The sequence below is a fragment of the Ailuropoda melanoleuca genome, chromosome 18, assembly GCF_002007445.2.
Source record: "Ailuropoda melanoleuca isolate Jingjing chromosome 18, ASM200744v2, whole genome shotgun sequence".
NCBI lineage: Eukaryota > Metazoa > Chordata > Mammalia > Carnivora > Ursidae > Ailuropoda > Ailuropoda melanoleuca.
In genome coordinates, this window is record NC_048235.1 from 32,462,382 (window position 1) to 32,485,876 (window position 23,495).

The 23,495-nt window shown below is 36.2% G+C and overlaps 1 protein-coding gene across 1 annotated transcript in view; it reads left to right on the forward strand.

The window, feature by feature from the left end:
- LOC100480836 (A disintegrin and metallopeptidase domain 3) overlaps positions 1 to 23,495 on the forward strand; it is a 127,847-nt gene that overhangs the window by 101,902 nt on the left and 2,450 nt on the right. The window contains exons 18-20 of the mRNA XM_034647691.1: positions 531 to 639; positions 14,728 to 14,890; positions 21,308 to 21,384. Coding sequence (XP_034503582.1) covers positions 531 to 639; positions 14,728 to 14,890; positions 21,308 to 21,314 — 279 coding nt within the window. The 3' untranslated portion in view covers positions 21,315 to 21,384. The remainder of the gene's footprint in view (positions 1 to 530; positions 640 to 14,727; positions 14,891 to 21,307; positions 21,385 to 23,495) is intronic.

Genomic DNA, 23,495 nt, shown 5'->3' on the forward strand with positions numbered 1-23,495 from the left:
TATATTTCTATTTTTATTTTTTGGAGGAACCTCCATACTATTTTTGACAGTGACTGTACCAATTTACATTCCCACCAACTGTGCACATGGTTCTCTTTTCTCCACATCCTCACCAATACTCGTTTTTTCCGGTTTTGATACTAGCCATTCTGAACTGGTGTGAGTTGATACCCCACTGAGGTTTTGATTTACATTTTCCTGATGATTAGTATAGTTTTTTGGTTCATAATTTTATGTTTTTCTGGAATAAGGCATTTCAGTTGTATCAAGAAGGATATCTACTTTTATTTAAAAAATTAATGAGACAAAAGAAAATCTCTATGACATTTGAAAGGCATAATTGCAGTAAATTGCATGGGAATTTATTGTATTACATTTTATTTTAAAAAATATTGCCACATTAAACAAAAACCACCTACAATATATAAATAACAATATTTCAATAATTTACATTGACTAACAATGAGAGTAATGCATTTAACTTTTATGTTGTACATAAAATGTTATTTTTAATTTGGTTTTGATTTCAGGTTTGCAATAATTTGCTTCATTGTCACTGTGATGTTGGATATTCTCCTCCACGTTGTATACCATCACGAAAATCACCAGGAGGAAGTATCGATGACGGGTTTTGGGGAAGTTAGTATCTAGATGAGTGTGCTTCAAGGAGCTTTGTGTACTTAGAGAAATGGTCTACATCTCCACTGAACATGTGGCTATATAGCACCTGATATATGGGTAGTGCAACTACGAAACTAAAATTTCCATTTTATTTTACTTAAATTTAAGCAGCTACTTGTAGCTTAGTGGCAACTATATTAAACAGTACAGCTCTATATCTTACTGCCCATCAAAATTTTGTATATGCTTTTAATTCCAATCAAGAAGTGAACATTTTAATAGACCTCTCTTTAATTTTAACCATGGTTACCAAAAACATTTCTATATATACAGCAGAATTTTCTAGATAGGTATAGTTAAATCATACAAAGGTGGTAGTTTTATTATATACTCCGCATATTCCCAGGATGTTAATTATCATGATGTACTAGTTCACAACCAAGTCACATGTTTTAAGTTTCCTTTTTCAAAAGGGAAAAGTAATCAGATCTTCCATATCCATAGCATATGGATGGTAGATGGTACAAACCATTTAAAAATTTTATTTGGTGAACATTCATGAACAAATATATTTGTTTTTTCTAAACTTCACAATGTATAAATCTTAAAAGAGTATAATTTCAGTAATGTGTTTACATCATTTGCATTTTTACTTTATATTTTTATATATGTTGTAATCTGACAGTACATTATTATATTTGCCTTAAATAGGCAAAGGAATTTTAAAGATTTTTAATATAAATATTTACATTTACTCACCCATTTAAAGTTTTTTAATATATTTACATTTACTCATCCATTTACAGTTTTCTTTTATTATTTTTAATTATTTTTAATTTTTTATGTTATGATAGTTACCATATAATACATCATTAGTTTTTGATGAATGTTCCATGATTCATTGTTTGCATAGAACACCCAGTGCTCCATGCAATACATTCCCTTCTTAATACCCATCACCGGGCTAATGCATCCTCCCACTTCCCTCCCCTCTGAAACCCTGTTTGTTTCCCGGAGTCCAGAGTCTCTCATGGTTTGTCTCCCCCTATGATTTTCACCCCTTCATTTTTCCCTTCCTTCTCTGAATGTCCTCCATGTTATTCCTTATGTTCCACAAATAAGTGAAACCATATGATAATTGTCTTTCTCTGCTTGACTTATTTCACTTAACATTATCTCCTCCAGTCCCATCCATCTTGCTGCAAATGTTGGGTAATCGTTCTTTCTGATGGCTGAGTAATATTCCATTGTATATATGGACCATATCTTCTTTATCCATTCATCTGTTGAAGGGCATCTCAGCTCCTTCCACAGTTTAGCTATTGTGGACAATGGTGCTATGAACATTGGGGGGCATATGGCCCTTCTCTTCACTACGTCTGTATCTTTGGGGTAAATACCCAGTAGTGCAATTGCTGGTCATAGGCTCGCTCTATTTTTAGCATTTTGAGGGACCGCAACACTGAATTCCAAAGTGGTTGTACCAACTTGCATTTCCACCAACATTATAAGAGGGTTCCCCTTATTCCACAACGTCTTCAACATTTGTCATTTCGTGCCTTGTCAATTTTTGCCATTCTAATTGGTGTAAGGTGGTCTCTCAATGTGGTTTTGATTTGAATTTCCCTGATAGCTGATGATGTTGAACATTTTTTCATGTGTCTGTTAGCCATTCGTATGTCTTCACTGGAAAAGTGTCTATTCATATCTTCTGCCCATTTTTTGATTTGATTATTTGTTTCTTGGGTATTGAGTTTGAGAAGTTCTTTATAGATCTTGGACCAGCCTTTTATCTCTAGTTTCATTTGCAAATATCTTCTTCTGTTATGTAGGTTGCCTCTTAGTTTTGTTGACTGTTTCCTTCACTGTGCAGATATTTTTTTTATCTTGATTAAGTCCCAAAAGTTCATTTTCTCTTTTGTTTCCCTTGCCTTTGGAGACGTGTAATGAAAGAAGTTGCTGTGGCCGATGTCGAAAAGATTATATCAATGTTCTCCTCTATGATTTTGATGGATTCCTGTCTCATCCAGGAGGTCTTTCATCCATTTGGAGTTTGTTTTTGTGTATGGTGTGAGAAAGTGGTCAAGTTTCATTCTTCTGTGTATAGCTGTCCTATTTTCCCAGCACCATTTATTGAAGAGACTGTCCTTTTTCCACTGGATGTTTTTTCCTGCTTTGTCAAAGATTAGTTGACCATAGGGTCGAGGGTCCATTTCCGGAGTCTGTATTCTTTCCCATTTTTCTATGTGTCTGTTTTTGTTCCATTACCATTCTGTCACAGCTTTGTAGTATAGCTTGAAATCTGGCAACGTGATGCCCCTAGCTTTGCTTTTCTTTTTCAGCATTTCCTTGGCAATTTGGGGTCTTTTCTGATTCCACACAAATTTTAGGATTGTTTGTTCCAGCCCTTTGAAAAATGTCATTGGTATTTTGATAGGGAAGGTGTTGAAAATGTAGATTGCTCCAGGTAGCATAGACATTTTAACAATGTTTATTCTTCCGATTCATGAACATGGAATGTTTTTCCATCTTTTTGTGTCTTCTTCAATGTCTTTCATCAATGTTCTGTAGTTTCTAGAATATAGATCCTTTACCTCTCTGGTTAAGTTTATTCCGAGATATCTTATGGTTTTTGGTGCTATTTTAAAAAGAATCGATTCCCTAATTTCTCTTTCTTCAGTCTCATTGTTAGTGTATAGAAATGCAACTGATTTCTGAGGATTGATTTTGTATCCTGCCACATTACTGAATTGCTGTATGACTTTTAGTAATTTGTGGGTGGAGTATTTTGGGTTTTCCATATAAAGTATCATGTCATCTGTGAAGAGAGAGAGTTTGACTTCTTCTTTTCCAATTTGAATATGTTTTATTTCTTTTTTTTTCTGATTGCTGTTGCTAAGACTTCTAATACTATGTTGAACAATAATGGCAGGAGTGGCGTCTTTGTCGTGTTCCTGATCTTAAGGGAAAGGTTCTCAGCCTTTTCCCATTGAGAATGATATTCACTGTAGGCTTTGCATAGATGGTTTTTATGCAATTGAGCAATGTACTCTCCATGCCTACACTCTGGAGGGTTTTCATCAGGAAAGGGTGCTGTATTTTGTCAAATGCTTTTTGTGCATCAATTGAGAGGATCATATGGTTCTTGTCTCTTCCTTTTTTTTTTTTTTAAGATTTTTATTTATTTGACAGAGAGAGCAGAAGAGCACAAGCAGGGGGAACAGTAGAGGGAGAGAGAGAAGCAGGCTCCCCGCCGAGCAGGGAGACCAATGTAGGTTTGGTTCCAGGACCCTGAGATCATGGCCCGAGCCAAAGGCAGGTGCTTAATCTTCTGAGCCACCCAGGTGCCCCTCTTTTCTCTTCTACTATTAATGTGTTGTATCACACTGATTGATTTGTGAATGTTGAACCACCCTTGCATCCCAGGGATAAACCTCACCTGTTGTGATGGATAATCCTTTTAATGTACTGTTGGATCCTATTAGCTAGGATCTTGTTGAGAATTTCGGCATCCATATTCTTCAGGGATATTGGTCTGTAATTCTCCTTTTTGATGGGTTCTTTGCCTGGTTTGGGGGTGAAGGTAAGTCTGGTCACACAGAATGAGTTTGGAAGTTTTCCTTCTGTTTCTGTTTTTTGAAACAGCTTCAGTAGAATAGGTATTATTTCTTCCTTGAATGGTTGGTAGAATTCTCCAGGGAAACCATCAGGCCCTGGAATCTTGTTTTTTGAGAGGTTTTTATCACTGCTTCAATCTCATTACTGGTTATTGCTTTATTCAGGTTGTCAGTTTCTTCCTGTTTCAATCTCAGTAGTTTATAGGTTTCCAGGAAGGCATCCATTTCTTCCAGGTTACTTAATTTATTGGCATACTGTTGTTGATAATAATTTCTAATAATTGTTTCTATTTCCTTGGTGTTAGCCGTGATCTCTCCTCTTTCATTCATAATTTTATTAATTTGGGTCCTTTCTTTTTTGTTTTGAATAAGTCTGGTCAGTAGCTTATCAATCTTATTAATTCTTTCAATGAACAAGCTTCTAGTTTTGTTGACCTGTCTACCATATTTCTGGTTTCTACTTCATTGATCTCTGCTCTAATCTTAATCAGTTGTCTTTTTGTGCATGTCTTAGGCCCGTTCTTTTGTTCCATCTCCAGCTGTTTAAGGTTTAATATAAGGACTGCATTTTAAATTTTTTTATTCTTTTGAGTGAGGCTTGAATGGCTAGATATTTCCCCCTTAGGACCACCTTTGCAGTGCCTCATAGTGTCACAGTGTCATATCGAAAATGATGTGTTTTCATTCTCATTGGTTTCCATAAATTGCTTTAGTTCTTCTTTGATTTCCTAGTTTACCCAATAATTCTTTTTTTAATGTTTTTTTATTATATTATGTTAGTCACCATACAGTACATCCCTGGTTTTTGATGTAAAGTTCCATGATTCATTAGTTGCGTATAATACCCAGTGCATCATGCAATACGTGCCCTCCTTACTACCCATCACCAGCCTATCCCATTCCCCCACCCCCTCCCCTCTGAAGCCCTCAGTTTGTTTCTCAGAGTCCATAGTCTCTCATGCTTCATCCCCCCTTCTGATTACCCCCCCTTTCTTTATCCCTTTCTTCTCCTACAGATCTTCCTAGTTCTTATGTTCCCTAGATGAGAGAAATCATATGATAATTGTCTTTCTCTGCTTGGCTTATTTCACTTAGCATTATCTCCTCTAGTGCCGTCCATGTTGCAGCAAATGTTGAGAACTCGTTCTTTCTGATAGCTGAGTAATATTCCATTGTATATATGGACCACAACTTTTTAATCCAGTCATCTGTTGAAGGGCATCTTGGCTCCTTCCACGATTTAGCTATTGTGGACAATGCTGTTATGAACATTGGGGTATATATGGCCCTTCTCTTCACTACATCTGTATCTTTGGGGTAAATACCCAGTAGTGCAATGGCTGAGTCATAGGGTAACTCAATTTTTAACTTTTTAAGGGAACTCCACACTGTTTTCCAGAGTGGTTGTACCAACTTGCATTCCCACCAACAATGTATGCCCTTTCTCCACATCCTCTCCAACAATTGTTTTTTCTTGCCTTATCAATTTTTGCCATTCTAACTGGCATAAGGTGGTATCTCAGTGTGGTTTTGATTTGAATTTCCCTGATGGCTAATGATTTTGAACATTTTTTCATGTGTCTGTTAGCCATTTGTATGTCATCATTGGAAAAGTGTCTGTGCATATCTTCTGCCCATTTTATGATTTGTTTATTTGTTTCTTGTGTATTGAGTTTGAAGTTTGAGAAGTTCTTTGTAGATCTTGGATACCAGTCTTTTATCTATAGTATCATTTGCAAATATATTCTCCCATTCCGTGGGCTGCCTCTTAGATTCCTTGGCTGTGCAGAAGCTTTTTATCTTGATGAAGTCCCACAAGTTCATTTTATCTTTTGTTTCTCCTGCCTTTAGAGATGTGTCATGAAAATGTTGCTTTGGCCGATGTCGTAGAGATTGCTGCCTATGTTCTCCTCTAAGATTTTGACCTCACATCGAGGTCTTTCATCCATTTGTAGTTTATTTTTGTGTATGGTGTGAGAGAGTGGTCAAGTTTCATTCTTTTGCATGTACCTGTCCAATTTTCCCAATATGTACCCAATAATTCTTAAGCAGGATGGTCCTTAGATTCCAAGTGTTTGAGTTTCTTCCAAATTTTTTCTTGTGGTTGAGTTCCAGTTTCAAAGCATTGAGATCTGAGAATATTAAGGGAATAATCTCAGTCTTTTGGTATTGGTTGAGACCTGTTTTGTGACCCAGTATATTGTCTATTCTGGAGAAAGTTCCATGTGCCTTCAAAAAGAATGAGTACTCTGTTGTTCTAGGGTGGAGTGTTCTGTATGTATCTATGAGGTCCATCTGGTCCAGTGTGTCATTCAAAGCTCTTGTTTCTTTATTGATTTTCTGCTTAGATGATCTTTCTATTGCTGAGAGTGGAGTGTTGAGGTCCTCTACTATTAACGTATTGTTGTCTATATGTCTTTTCATTCTGATTAACATTGGCTTTTGTATTTGGCTGCTCCCCTGTTGGGGGCATAGATTTTGTAATTCTTAGGTCCTCTTGTTGGATACACCCTTTAAGAATAATATAGTGTTCTTTGTATCTCTAATTACTATCTTTAGCTTAAAATCTAATTTGTTTGCAAATATAAGAATTGCTACCCCAGTTTTCTTTTGAGGTCCGTTGGCATGAAAAATTTTTCTCCATCTCTTCACTTTCAGTCTGGATGTATTTTTAGGTTCAAAATGAATCTCTTTAAGCAGCATATGAATGGGTCATGTCTTTTCATCCAAATCTGCAACCCTGTGGTGTTTTATGGGAGCATTTAGGCCATTCACATTGAGAGTGATTATTGAGAGATATGATTTTAATGTCGTCATGTTGCCTGTGAAGTCCTTGTTTCTATAGATTGTCTTTGTAAATTTCTGTTCTGTATCACTACTGGGGTCTTTCTACTTTTATAGAACCCCCCCCTTAATATTTCTTGTAGGGCTGGCTTGGTGGTCATACATTCTTTCAGTTTTTGCAGGTCTTGGAAATTTCTTGTCTCTCCATCCATTCTGACTGATAGCCTTGCTGGATATTGTTTATCCTTGGCTGCATGTTCTTCTCACTTAGTGCTCTGAGTATGTTTTGCCAGCCCTTTCTGGCTTGCCAGGTCTCTGTAGACAGGTCTGACGTTATTATGATGTTCCTCCCTCTGTATGTGAGGAATCTCTTCCCCCTCACTGCTTTCAAGATTGTTTCCTTGAATCTAAGATTTGTGAATTTTACTATTATGTGACATGGTGTTGTACTGTTCTCACTGATTTTGGGAGGGTTCCTCTCTGCCTCTTGGACATGAATACTTTTCTCCTTCACCAGATTAAGGAAGTTCTCAGCTACAATTTGTTCAAATATCTCTTCTAGATCTTGCTCTTTCTACACCCCCTCGGGAATGCTGATAATTCTGACATTGGACTGTTTCACTGAGTCAGTAATCTTGGATAGCTTTTTGTCATGAAGATGGAGGTTTTTTCCCCCATGTTAACTCTCTTTCCTTCTTTTCTATCATCTCATCCTCTAACTCACTAATTCATTCTTCTACCTCATTTACCCTGGCAGTCAGAGCATCCAGTTCAGACTGCATTTCACTCATAGAATTCTTAATTTCTGCCAGATTCATTCTCATTTCAGCCCTTAGAGATTGTATATTTTCATTAATATTTTTCTCAAGCCTATACATCATCTTGATAATTGTTACTCTGGACTCCATTTCTGACAACTTGGTTATACCCATATCCATTAGTTCTGTGGCAGAGGCCACAGTCTCTGTTTCTTTCCTTTGTTGGGGGTTCCTCCTCTTTGTCATTCTGATAAGGTATGGTTGTGGGGATGTACAGAGTCCAAATTATTAACCAGGACCCAAGCTAGATGCATGTGTTTTATAGGGACCTTAGGGATGTGGGCTTCTGGTTTTTTCAGCCTTCTTTTTTCAGCCTGCCACACTGATACTCAGGCAACCCTAGCAGGGTTGCCCTGCCCCCTGTGTGTGTGGGGGGCGGGAGGATGGGCACAGTGAGAACTGTTTTTTCCGGGCTTTTGTTCTCTGGTGGCTTTCCCTGGTGTGTTTCTGTACTCTTCTGAGAGTCATAGCAGCAGTCATCATATGCCAACCTCTGTCTCAGAACAGAGAGATCACAATCTGGTCTTCACTGAGCTCTCCAGGCCACACTGACTCCGTTTCTGTTGGTGCTGTTAAAAACCTGCAGCCTCCTGGGTTGTGCACCCCACAGCTGCTCTCCCAGTCCTCGCTCCCAGGGTCAGCACGTCTCTGCCCTTTGTGCTTCTAAAACCGCCAGCTGCCCTCAGTTCTAGCATGTGTTCCCAAGCTCCCAGTTTCAGTCTAGTTTCCCTGCTGTTACAGTCTGTTAGTGCAGCTGCTCCCCAGTGTAGAAGGCTTTTGCCTTCCTGTCACCCAGTGAGGTGGATCCCTTCCCCTTCCATTTATCTTCTGATATCTGCATGCAGACTCTTGACTCCCTGCTTTGTACCTCTATACCCATGCTGGAGATATTCTGTTTGTAGAGATCCAGATATATCTTCTTACTTCTCAGGCTGATTTTGTGGGTGTTCAGGATGGTCTGGTAGATATCCAGCTCGATTCAGGGGCCCGGTTGAAATAGGGTCCCCTACTCCTCTGCCCTCTTTCCCCTCCTCTGTTGCATTGATTCCCAGGTGCCTTTGCCTGGAGGAATTGCACTCCCTTTGCCAGGGGTGGGCTTAGTGTAAGTGGCTCTGGATTGAACCATGTGTTGCTGGTTTGCTCCCTGAAGGTTTTTAGCACTGATGGGTGGGATAAAAATGGTGATGCCTTGATCTCTAGCCCCTGAGCTGAAAGTTTGCTTCCCTCACTCTTCAGTGAACCCTCACAGAAAAGCAGTCACTCTTGTCTCCCTAGTTTCCACTGGAACTCTGCATTTTCACCCAGCCTGTAACCAAGCATTTTTATCTCAGGCATCCTACCCTGTTTGAGTCCCCAAACTTTACAGATTCCTGTGGTGTAGACCCATGCCATTCCTTCCAGGGAAGGGTGGGGGTTTTTGCTGCACTTCTGCCTTTTGCTGGGCCCCTGCTCAGAGAGCAGTTGCCTCACCATACGGTGGTCACAGTTTATGGCAACACTGAGCAGAAGTCTTGTGCCTAGTCTTGCTGTTTGCAGTTGGCTTCCCTGCTCTGATGCTTGGGAACTTTGCCACATTCAGGCACCCCTTTTCTTTTTGTGGCCTGGGGATCCTGAGACCATGCTGTCCCACCTGGGATTCTGCCCTGTTTCACCACCTGAGCCTTTCAGGCAGGGATGTCTCCCACCAGAGCTGACTTCTAAAAGTTCTGATTTTGTGCTCTGCTTCTTATAATACTTCTCAGTAGCCTCCTTAAGCTGGATCCCTCCCTCCCCACCCCCAGCAGTTTATCTTCTGATACCCTTGGTCTCCACAACCTCCTACCTCGCAAAAAAGTGGTAGCTTTTATATTTGTAGAATTGCAGCAATTCTTTTCTCAGATATCTCATTGATTTTGCAACTGTTCAGAATGATTTGATGACTATCTAGCTGATTACCAGGGACCAGATGAAAATAGGGTTCCCTATTCCTCCACCATCTTAACTCTATCCAGATATTGTACATGTTTTATTTTTATTTTGTTATTTCCTTTTCTTTAGAGCAATTATAAATAAAAGTGTACACATAGAACATATTTTTATATTTATAAACATCAATCAAAATGATTAATCTTAATATTCATTGCTTCTATACGATCTAACTCCTTCCACTCAACTTTGTATACATATTTGTCCCCTTGTGAACCATATCAAATAAATGTTCATGTCCAAATGTTGTGAAAACATGAAAGGATACTATCCTAGTTCTTCTATACAATACAGAATGTTCCAGATATTTGTGATGAGATATTGCATGACAAAGTATGACTAACTGGATGAGCATATTATATTTCTTTTTTATCACTAGAAATATTCTGTTTGCTCATTGATTCTTGAGTTGGAGAAAGATTATGATAGCATCTGAAGACTCATACTATGAGATTTCATTTGTATGATGAGTTTCAATATCACCATTACAGTCCAGTGTTCTCTCTTTTTTTTTTTTGCATTTGTCTGATTAAAAATTGTAAAATGTCTCTCTCCATCAATAGTTTTTGCTTAATCATTATGGGTAGTAAAAGAAAATTTCTGAATTTTCAGTTGTGATCAATAGAAGCTAAAATAAAAAGACAAAGTTGACTCCAGGGCTTTTTTGTACCTTCTAGGAAGTTACCCAAAGTACATTACTTTGGGTAACAACATAGGAAAACTGAAATTTTTCAGTGAAATAAAACAGGGAGCCAAGAAACAAACCAATAAGGTTGTCATGATCATTCAATGAGAGAAAGAATTGTCTTTTCAACAAATCATATTGGGATAATAGGATATCAACATGCAAAAGCATGAGGATGGACCCTTACATCATATACAAAAATTAACTTCAAATGGATCAAAGGTTTAAATGTAAGAGCTAAAAGTATAATAAAATTCTTAGAAGAAAACATGGGAAGTTTTTATTACATTGAATTTGGCAATGATTTCTTGAATATGACGCCAAAGCACAGGCAACAGAAGAAAAAATAGATAAATTGGAATTCATCATAATTAACAACTGTTGTTCATCAAAAGACACAATCAACAAAAATATAACCCAGTATTTATAAATATTATATCTGAGGAAGGATTAATATGCAGAATATATGAAGAATTGTTACAACTCAACAACAAAGAAACGGTCTAATTAAAAAATAGACAAATGACTTTAATAGACATTTCTCCAATGAAGATACACAAATGGCCAATTAACACATGAAAAGATGTTTAATATCACTAATTGTTAAGAAATTGCAAATCAGAACTATGAAATTTAAATTCAAACTTATTAGGATGGCCATTATGAAAAAATTCAAAAATATCAAGTGCTGATAAGGATGTGGAGAAATTGTAACCCTTGTGCATTGCTAGTAAGAATGTAAAATGATGCAACCTCTGTGGAAAATAGTATGGTGGTTCCTCGTGAAATTAAATATAGACTTACCATATCCTGCAATTCCTCGTCTAAATATATACTCAATAGTATTGAAAGCATGGATTTTAACTGGTGTTTGTACACTCATGCTTGTAACAGCATTATTTATAATAGCTAAAAAGTACAAACATTCAAATGTCCATCGACAGATAAATGGAGAAACAAAATGTGGTATACACATATAGTGGACAGTTATTCAGCTTTAAAAAGGAGTGAATTTTTTTTTTAAAGATTTTATTTATTTATTTGACAGAGATAGAGACAGCCAGCGAGAGAGGGAACACAAGCAGGGGGAGTGGGAGAGGAAGAAGCAGAGGAGCCGAATGTGGGGCTCAATCCTGGAACGCCAGGATCACGCCCTGAGCCAAAGGCATACGCTTAACGACTGCGCCACCCAGGCGCCCCTAAAAAGGAATGAAATTTTGACACATGCTACAACATGGATGGAACTTGAAGACCTTATATTAAATATATAATTATAAAGACCTTATATTAAATATATAATTAAAATAAGTCCATCACAATAGTACAAATTTTGGATGATTCTGCTTTTATGAGATACCTAGAATAGTCAAATTCATAGAAAAAAATAGAAGGGTAGTTGTCAGAGGTTGGGTAGGGATTGGAATGGTAAATTAGTATTTAAAAGTTCAGCGTGGAGGGTAAAAAAGTTCTGGTGTTTAATGATAGTAATTATGCACACTTAAAAGTGTTTAAAATGATAAACTTTATCTATTGTGTATTTTACCACAATAAAAATTAAATTGAAGAAAAAAATCCTTTCATGATATTACCAAAAATAACATAATATTTAGGAATAATTTTGTGAAGGAAGTGTAAGATAAACACTGAAAACTAAAAATACAGTATTGACTGAGAGATCTGCATAAAATGTAAAGACATGCCATGTTCATGTAGTAGAAGTCTCAATATTGTTAATACAGAAATAATCTCCAAATTGATCTACAAATTCAATAAATTCTTAACAAACCCAAGCAGTTTTTTTGTTTTGTATTGTTTTTGTTTGTTTTTTTTTTTGCAGAAATTGACAAGATGATCCTGAAATTCATACAGAAATTCAAGGTACAGGAATGTTAAAAACAATCTTGAAAACAGTTTTCAAGAAGCCTTGAAACTGAGAACATGCTTCTTAATTCTAAAACATAATATAATGGTAAAATAATCAAGATGGTATAGTACTGTCTTAAGGATAAGGATAGACATTTTTTCATTGGCATAGAATAGAGTCCAGAAATAAAACTTCATGCTTATAGCCAAGGATACCAACACAATTTAATTGGAGGAAAGAATGGTCTTTTCAATAAATGGGAGAAGTAGATAACCATGCAAACGAAAGAAGTTAGATTGCTACATCACGACATTCATAAAAAATCTATGGATCATAGATTTAAATGTAAGAGTTAAACTTCTAAAGCACCACACACATCACTAAATTTTTGGGACCTTGGCATAGGCTCTATTTTAGAAAACACCAAAGCATAAACGAAGATAGAAACAATGGATTGATTGAACTTCACTGAAATTAAGAACCTCTGCACTGCAAATGATAACAACCAAGAAGACAAACTACCGAAGGAGAGAAAGTATTTGCAAATCATTTATCTCATATGGGACTTGTATCCAGAATACGTAAGCAATACTTACACGTTCATAATAAAAAAAGACTATTCAATTAAAAAATGGGAAGATATTTAAATATATACATCTCCATAAAAAAATATACAAATGGTCAATAAGCCTGTGAAAAGATGCTCAACATCTTAGAAAAATGCAGGTCAAAATCACAATGAGATACTGCTTTACATTCTTTAAAATAATCATAATAAAAAATACAGGCAACATGTGTTAGTGAAGATGTGGATAAATTGGGATCCTTTTGATGAACTTTGTTCAGCACTGCTCCAACTCTGGTCTCACCTTTCCACACTCAACCCAGTAAGAGCTGCTGTTGAATTAGCTTTAGGTTGTCTCATAGTGTGTGTGTGTGTGTGTGTGTGTGTGTGTGTGTTTATATCTTTCCCTTTCCCTTTAGTGCTGCACCTTGCAGATTCTAGCCATTAAGACTGTTGTGAATACTTTCCTCTGCCTCTTTAACTCAGTGGGAATTCTGTACTTTCCCTAGGACTCCCAATTCTCTGTGCTGAGATCAGTAAATTGTCCACGGGTAAAATTGGATTTTTATAAAATCAATATCATGTTTCCTTTCTTCAGATATTATAGCTTTGCATTTTTTTTGTTGCTTTCTAGAAACCATTTCTTTCATGTATTTTGTCCTATTATATATTTTATTATGAGGGCTAGTTAAGCACTATTTAATAAAAAATATTCATCATAGCTAAAGTGGAAGCCCTTTCTTCCTTAAAAAAATGGATATTGCCCAATTAATCCAATAATGATTAGGTTCAATTTCCTTACTCCTCCTTTAGAGTAATTAAGCAAATGAGAAGGAAGCTCCACTTCCAATATGATACAATTTTTAGTTAAGGTGAATTGATGGAGAGTTGACCTTTTCTGATAGATGAGGCAGGAAATGATGCTTTAAAAGTGTTGAGTTCTACCATAGCCTAAGCCCACTATACATTTGCTTAATTTTAATAGTTTTGCATATATTTGTCAATTTATTTCCTATAATACATGTAACATCCTGAGTCACTTTTAGGTAAATCACTTCTTATCAACATATAATTGGATTCTGTCTATGTCTTAAAGTTACAAAATTTTTGTCTTTTTTGGGGAGACATTAAATTCATTTGCATTTAGTATCGCCATAGTTGTTTTGGTGGTAACTCTGATTGCTTAATTTAGTGTTTTATGTATTTAGTTGCTTGGTTTATTTTGTTTAATTGGAGCAATGCTTCATAGGTTTTTCTAATTTTCTGTAATGTCTTTATAACACTTAGAGAAATATTTATTTTTCTAATTAATATAGTCAAAATTAGAATAATATCACCTTATACAGATAATATGGAAACTTAACCTAGTATACAGTCATTGTTTTTTAAAAGTAGTCATCAGTTATGTCAGTAATTTTTTATTAAATTAGTTTTAAAACACTTCTTTTTGCTTTGCTTTTTTTAATGGAAGAAATATTAGATAAGAATATCAATTTAATGTATTCTACATAGCTCATAGAAGGAAATGTAATAAAATAAAATATACTTAATAAAACACATAACAAGATTAAATATATATAAAGATTAAAAATAAATGTATGTCAGTGATATATATATATATATATACACACATACATGTAATTATGATGGACTTTGGGGACTTGTCATGGAATACAGGAAAATGCTTTTAAATTTGTTTATTTCTTCTCTTACTGTATTATTTGAATCCCTAACTTTTATATTTCAAATTACTAATATGCTTTGAATATAATTCTTGAAAAAGTTAAAAGGTACTCTCTTGTTTTCAGCTCAAGATAAGCACCTGCCTCTACAACGACGTGCTGTTTCTCGAAAAAATAGCTACTTGTTTGGTTTCTACATTTTTCTACCTCTCCTTGTTTTAGCTGTCATCATTGTTTTTAAATGGAATAAAACAAGATTTTGGAACAGAGAGGGAACAGCAACAGAAGAGTAAGTAAACTTATTATTATTTATATTTAATATTAAAATGCATTATGGGAGGAATTCAAATGTAATTCAGAATTTTGCAAGTAGGGATTCTTGGATGGATTGTGTTAATATTTAGAAATATTGAGTCTTAGTATACACCAAATTGTTTCTAAAGTTCAGTCAAGTATCCTTTATGTTCTTATAGGTCAGAAACAACTGAAGATACTCAGTAAATTCACAGGATCTTTCAAATAGAAACCCACATTGGCTATAATTGTTTCAGGAGCAATTGCTACTTTACAAGCAACCCCACTTTCCTGGCATTGACGTTGAGTTGTGCCAAGGAGATTAGTAAAGATAGAGAGGCAAACTTTGTGAATAGAATATGTAGAAGGTGAGACAAATATAAAAAGAAAATAAGATACAAAATAAAGAATACAGAACACACACTATTTTACACTTAATATTGTTCATGTGTTTCTAAAATTAGAATTAAGGTACTTGCACAGCTATTTTAATTTTTTTGGTAGAGCAGAGCTTGATTTTAATTTTTATTTTAATTAAATATAATTTACATATGACATTATATTAGTTTCAGGGGTACAACATAATGATTCAATATTTTTTATATATTACAAAACAAGCACCAAAATAAGTCTCGTTAACATTCTCACCATTCATAGTTACAAATATTTTTTTCTTCTGATGCATTTTAAGATCTATTCTCTTAACAAATTTCAAATATGCAATACTGTATTATTAGCTATAGTCACCATGCTGTATATTATTTACCCATGACTTATTTATTTTATAACTGGAAGTTCGTACTTTTGACCCCCTTCACCCATTTTGCTCTCTCTGTACTCTCATCTCTGGCAATCACCAATCTGTTCTCTGTATCTATGAATTTGCTTGTTTGTTTAGTTTTAGATTTCACATGTAAGTGAGATTATATGGTAGTTGTCTTTCTCTGTCTGGATTATTTCACTTAAACACAGCTTTTTTCTTTACCATAACACCAATACAAACCATAATTTTGCTTAGTGAATATTTAGGAAAATAAGAATGCAGAAGTAAAGATAAATAAGTCGATCTTGTTGCTCCATGTTAAAGGAAAAAGTCTCTGTTTCTTACTTGTGTAGATGGAGATAAAATAATATAAAATTTCCATCAGCATCTCCATTTCCCAAGTTAGTTCATTTTATTTCTCAACAAGTTAGTAGCAACCAGTTAAAGTCAGCATAATTTGTACAGACATTTACATAATCATTAAATTGCTATAATTTATTTCATTGAATGATGTCTGGCCTAAGTCTTCCATTGCTCTTACTTAAGACATCCTAGAAAAATCTGAATAGTTGCTAGAAACAAACCTGACGTTTGAAATAAATGTTATACTAAGGGATCATTGATCATAAATAACAAAATCTGGTCATAACAGCCTAAGTTTTAGATCAACAATAAGTGGTTTTAGGGCCACAAGTGTAAGTAATTATGTAGAGCTGAAGTCCAAAGTGATGATAATGAATTAAATATTCAGGAAATAGGTTATTCTTTCCATCACCCAGGGGCTTTATGAACGAAATCATCTCTTCTTGTCTATCAATTCTCTCCAAAATGACTGCTCTGCTTGCACATAGTCCAGCATACCTATCTCAATCCTTTCTAGATTCATTTTCAAATAAAATACAAATAATCTGTCCAAAGCCAATGCTTCTTAGTTCACATTTTCAAGAGATACAAGAAAATAGCTGTGTAAATGAATCTAAATTCAGCCAATGTTCTGTCTGGATTTATAATTCTGAGTTAGGTGTTCAAACCTGATCTGATCATCTGTGGCCAAGGAATTGTTGCCATGTCGTAGGAACCTGAACACAATGACACTCCTCTTCAACAGGAATTGCGTATGTATAGGAGCCACAGGAAAACAAAAATGGAGGCTATATAAATTCCACAGTATGTAACAATGTAGCTGAAAGATACAGAGGACTCATTAAGGACAGCAAAAAAGTGAAATCGTTATTTACATAGTTATTTGGTAGAATAATAAAATTGGAAATATGATAATTTAAGAATTTCAAGATTTGCATGTAAATCATTGTTTTAACTTTGGAGAAGCATTATCAACCATATTAATATTTCATCTTTTCTGTAGGCAAAATAGAGAAAAATACTAGATGGATATTTAAGTTTGAAATTTAAAATGCTTCATATTGTTAAAACTTAGATTAACATTAGAAAAAGACCAAATGCTAGAATATATGATCACTGAGTGGGACATGGGAAGCAAAGTAGATAGCAGTACATGGGAATGGAGTAAATAGTACAAGTCTAGTTTTTCTACTTTTCTTGATTTCCTTTAAGAATACCTGTTCCCTAACCCTAAAAGTAATGCTATTTCTTTTATACAGATTTATATCAGAAGACAGCAATAACAGCACCGTGTCATAAAGTTAAAGGTGAACTGAAGGAGTCAAATTAATTAAAATGATGTAATTCATGAAAGTTTAAAAAAAAAATACTCCACTTAAGGAAGTTATTATTCCACCATTCATCATACTGATTCTTATTTATCCATATCATATACTAAAACAAAGACTAAAAACATTTGATAATTTTGTTTTATATTAATTTAGAAATGTTAATATCGACTAATATTAGCTAGAGATTAAGCAACACTTTTGTAATGAAAATTACATTAAAGAGAATTTAAATATGTTCTTAAAATATTTATGAGCAATTATGCATCCTGCTCCCATACTTGAGGATCCTATTAGTAGATTTAAACAGATTGATTCCTGATGTTTATATTTCCTCCTCACTAAGACTCCATGGTTATTGTTATTCTCATACTAAACTGAAGAAACAGACATAAAGAATTTAAATGATTCCCTGTGTTTACAGACTTTTAGTAAGTGTTGAGCTGGGGTTTTATTTAAGACAACCAGACTCCAGGGTTTAACTCTTAAGAACTCTACAATTTTGGCACATAGCCTGATATATCTGGTGATGGGAAATGGAATTTACATTTATTGAGGATCTATTAGATGCCACCAGGCAAAATGATAAATTCACTGTCCCTCCAGGGTAGAAAGACATTTCTGACACAATGGATGATGACACCTTTTACTAATGACATATTATGTAGCTGGCTCAGCACCAGTTTGTGTTGGAGTGATGACGTGGAGGTGCTAAAAAATGAGTTTCGTTTCCAACATGTGTATGTATGTGCATACCTGTTGGAAATGCACAGAGGACTTCTGGAAGTACTCTTCCTGTAAAGTAAAAATAGACAAATTAATAGTTACTGTTTATTTCTTCACATATTCGTATTATTGTTTTCTTCTCTTTCCTTGCTGGGGATTTCCTTTTACCCATGTGAATTGTTGAAACTGTGTAAATGAAATGTGTGTGAATACCACTTTATAATATTTCCCTTTACTGGGGATTCATAGACAGTTCAGGAAAAAGAAAGTTGGGTTTAAGAATTTCATGGAGCACAGGCATAGATGGTGACACTATAAGCCGTGCTCTATATGCTAATTACTTGCTATACCTGTAGTTGCACAGTAAAATTAGATAGTTTTTATTAACAATTAAAATTTAGCATTTCTTTTTTTCTATATTTATTTTACAACAGTGACTAAACGATGTCAAAAAGCCATAGTTTGGAGAAAGAATATTACCAAGACATTCACTGTTAACTGCCCTGATCCGAGAATGAAAAAAAAAAATCTGCTAGTCTCTCCTTTTGTTATGGCTTTAAAGCTTTCAATTTCACAAACAAAAATAAATACTGAGAGTGAAATACATAGGCCTGTGTCTATTGATTCTTCTACCTGCTGTGATCCTTTAGGAGGAAATAAGCAACATCGCCTCTTTTGAACCAGGGAAGCTCTTACATCCCAAGCTGTAAGCATTCCATTGTTCACTGCTGACGCCCACCCTCAGATGCCCAGGGCCATGCTAACAGCTCCCAACTCAGAAGACACTCACAGTCCACACCTTTCCAGTACCTCATGGTTCCCTGCTCTATCCATTCCAGGCTTTGGGATATTGAGAGGAAATGATCCCCAGAACCCTCAGGTAGTCACTAACATGATTCTATGTTCAGGGAATTACTTGAACTGAGTTCCTGGTCATAGATAACTGTTCTGTCTCCAGGTGATACTTCCTTGACCTCAGGTAAATTGAGATCTAAGATATATCTTTGTTATTTGGTGAACCCAGACTTGTTAGTCCCTTTTCACTGAGCTGAGCGTTTCTGGGTAAGAATTTCTTGTTCCAATGCCCACCTCCCTATCTCCCTGTTACTGAGATGAATGCACTTCTGCATCCCTCAAAGCACTGGATAGGGAACCATCACCCTAGCTGGAGTCTAATGAGAACTTACAGAGTCTCCATCATAAACAAAGATGCTCCTGATTCAGGGGTGGGAGTACCTCACCACAGAGACCAAGAGATTCCTTTTCCAAATGTCCATCACCTGATAAATGGATAAACATTGTATGAATAGTGATCTATGCACAATGAATATTATTCAGACATAAAAAAGAATGAAACCCTGACACCTCTACAAATTGGATGAACCTTTGAAACCATTATGCTAAGTGAATAAAGCCAGTCACAAAATCCATATGTTATTCATCGGTATGAAATATCCAGAACAGGGACATTTTTAGAGACAAAGATTAGTGATTGTGTAGGGGTGGGTTGTTTAGGAGGGGCCTAAAGAGCTGGGGATGAAGGGTGGTGATAGCACACATCTATGAATATATGAAAAATCCTAAAATCATTCAACTGTACACTTTAGGGGCTGAGGTGTGTGAAAAAAATACATTATCAGGATGATTCTACCATAACTTTCCCTCATCCTCATTGCCACCAACTTATTTTAGGTCATTATGATCATTGGCCTGCCTTATTTTAATGAGAATTTCTGAGAATCCCAATGTACTACTAGCAGGTCTAAGTTTTAAGCCTGACTGGAGTTTATCGTTGCAGCTTTGACACAATTCATCCTTGCAATAGGCTGTACTGGGACAAAAGAAGGTATAGCTGAGAGGTGGGTAGAAGTTGGGTTAGGTTTTGGATTATGTGTGGTTTAAGATTTCTCTTAGAACATTCAAAGACAGTTGCATGCTCTTGTCCACCTGGGACACATTTCCTGTTTGTCTTGCTGCCCTTCCCACCTCTACAGCTTCCCTGCTAGTGCTTAGAGTAACTGTTAACAAAACACTTCAGTTTCCTTTCCCGTTCTTCAACTGATTACAATCTAATACCGTAAGAATAGGCACACAGTTGAAGAAAAGTGTTTTGATTGGCTTATCCAAGATCAAGTTCAATATTCTTGGATTTTTCCTTATTTGCAAAGATAATAAACTAAGTCAGCAAGGGCACGACTTAGAAAATTTCTCGTAAGAGCGGTTAACATTCCTAATTCCCCTCTCTCTCCTCCGTCACAGCAAATAAAAAATACGCCGGAAAACCGTGACTTGGAAAATAGACATTACCAAGAACTTCATCAGAAAAACAAATCCGGCTCATTTGCCCCTATGTCGCTATTGGAGGGTTTAATAACCATAAACTTAGCCAGAACATAACAGTTGTGTGCAAAGGTATAAATAAGCTTGCACCTGGTGCTTCCTCTCCCTAGACCTGTGGCAACCGCTCATCCACTCTGGAGCCCTAAGGGTGAGCCAGCGTGAGCTGAGAACAATCACAACGCTCACCCGCATGCCCGGCCAGCGAGCCGGACTTCCCGGAGGGCGCCTGCCCACGAGCCTCAGCGGCCCAACGGCCTTCAGCCTTGGCTGGGCTTGCAGCGCCGCGGCACGGCCATGTTCCTTCTCTTTGCTCTGCTTTCTGAGTTTGGAGGGCTGCACGCCCGCCTGGGTAAGACCACTGGAGCCTCGACTTCCTTTTCCTCTTGCCTCCAAGCAGGGCCGGGCTCTCTCAGGAGAGCAATTTCCTTTTCTCTGGGAACCCTACTGCCGCCACTCCTGGATCTCCTTGTGGTGCCTTCCTCCGCGTGTCTCCCAGCCCTCAGGTCAGGGTAGGCGACTGAGGATGTTATCCAAGGGTCGAGGGTCTTAGCAGCTGAAATGCAGGCAGTCTTCCTGGGTCAACCCGTTCTGTGGCCAGAGGTTCTAGAGGTGTGAGTACTGCCCTCAGTTTATTCCTCAGAGTCCCAAGGAAACGAACAAGATGGTCCTGTAGAACTGTAACGTCTAATTTTTATGTTTGTTTGGATCTTAGCCGTTTTCAGTGTGCTACTGAAAATCCAGTAAAAGCATTGCTCCAAGGAGAGTGGGGACATCTGTATAAGTTTACTTAACATTTTGGGATCCCGCCATGTACTAGGAATTAAGAACCCATTCTTGATTGCGATGACTGCTGCAGAAGAAAAAAAAAAAAATTTTTTTTTTCCTACTGCAGATTCTGACGGAATATTACTGCATGTCACAGTTCCATGGAAGATAAGGTCAAATGAGAGTGAAGATCCAGAGAAGCAGGTAAATAACCAAGAATATTTGTTTTATAATTTAAATTTTTAAGGCTCTTTTTATTTACCTCTGTATTAAGTCAGATCATACTGCTCTGTAGTCACTTGCAAAGCATAGTATTTTCCCTGTGCTATTTTGTACATTCTGATCCCCCCTTTCCCACACTTCTGCTAACTCCTGTGCCCTTCTCACCTCTCCATCTCTTCTGACACACTTGCACACAACTTCCAAGAAATATTGAACTCTTTTCAGGAATCATACTGGTAAAAAAAAAAGAATCAATATGAAATATGTATAACAGTGGCCCAGGCTGCAATTTATACAAATTTGTGAGTGACCACTAAGTGACAGAAAAAATAGTCTTGAGGAAAATTTTGACCCAGAAGCATCAGACTTCATAGAAGTAATGGTCAAAAAAAGAAAGAAGAAAAAAAATATGTCACATTTGCATGTTTATAATGAGCAATATTATAATAAATAAATAGTAACTCTAGAAAGTTGTTGAAAGAATGCTTATCTGCTTTAAAAAAAGTGATTAAATTGAAGGCATCCACTTTATTTTCTTGGCTAAAATACTTCAAATTAGTATAGTTATAATGTTTTATATTATAAACTGGAGTCCACAATATGGGGGTTTAGATTTCTATGTGGTTAAAGTGCTATAGTCAATATATGGTAACTCAGAAAATTTTTCAGGTTGAAGGAATAATTTTTGAAAAAAGAGTAAGTTAAAAAATAAAGAATTCATTAACTCTACTTTGACATGCAGAATTGGAACTTGTCATGATTAAGTTCTACTACTGAACAATTATAATAAAAATAAAATGTATGTGAAAATGTACTTGAAAATCACAATCAAGTAATTTCCTTTAGAGTAGTATTTCATATACTAATCTCATCTAATTCTCACATTAACCTTCTGAAGTAAGATATATGTTCATATATCTATGACTTTTTAAAAGAGAAGATTAAAAATATTAAGGGCACCAAACCTATAATCTAATCTTTAATTTAGGACTCCAAATCCATTACAAGTAAACTGCTTTCTGTTGAAAAATTCTTTGCATAAAAGTTTTTTTTTTCTGATCTACTTCAGTTTGTACATTGCCATTGCATGATACCTTCATTTAAAAAAATTTTTTTAAAAGACTTGTTTATTTTAGAGAGAGACAGAGGGTATGGACAAGGGGAGGGACAGAGGGAGAGAGAGAGAATCCCAAGCAGACTCTACACTGAGTGAGGAGCCAGAAACAGGGGGCTGCGTTCCAGGATCCTGAGATCATGACCAGAGCTGAAATTGAGTCAGATGCCTAACCAGCTGAGCCACCCCTGCATGATAACTTTAAACTTCAAACTGTTGGGGCACCTGGGTGGCTCAGTCCGTTAAACAGCTGCTTCTCCTCAGGTCATGATCTCAGGGTCTTGGGATCAAGACCCCGTTGGGCTCCCTGCTCAGGGAAGAGCCTGTTTCTCCCTCTCCCTCTGCCTGCTGCTCTGCCTCCTTGTGATCTCCCTCTGTCTCTCTGTCAAGTAAATAAAATCTTTAAAAAACAAAAAGCTTCAAACTGTTCACTTCAAATGCCCCTCACAAAGCATATGGTGATACTGGAGGACATGAAATCATTTTACACAATGTGCTCAACACCTGTCTACATTTTTTGTATTCTATATATGGAATCCATAAGCTGTTTTCCCCTGTAATAGAGTATGCTATTGTTCTCCTTTGATTTCTAACCGTAGACCTCCTTTATCTCTCATTTTCTTCCTTTAATCCCTTATCATGCTGTATAGTTTTAAAACATTTTTATTAGACATATAAAAGATTCCTTTTTCACAGACTTTCGGTATGTAATGACAACCACACATTTCACTAAAGCAATGGCTTATATTTGGGGGTATTACAGGAGTTATGCAGAAGGTGTCCAACCTTCGAATGTTTATCTAAGTATATTTGTGAATGCCATAGTGTGGTTATTGGTATAACACTGGGAAGAAAGTCCTCAGTTGAGGAGAGCAGTTATAGCAGGTTTATTACCTTCTGTCAATGTCTTCCTGCCAAAGACCATTGTGAACACACCTATAGTCAAACAAGTTAGGTTTATTAGTCTTTGCAGTGAGAG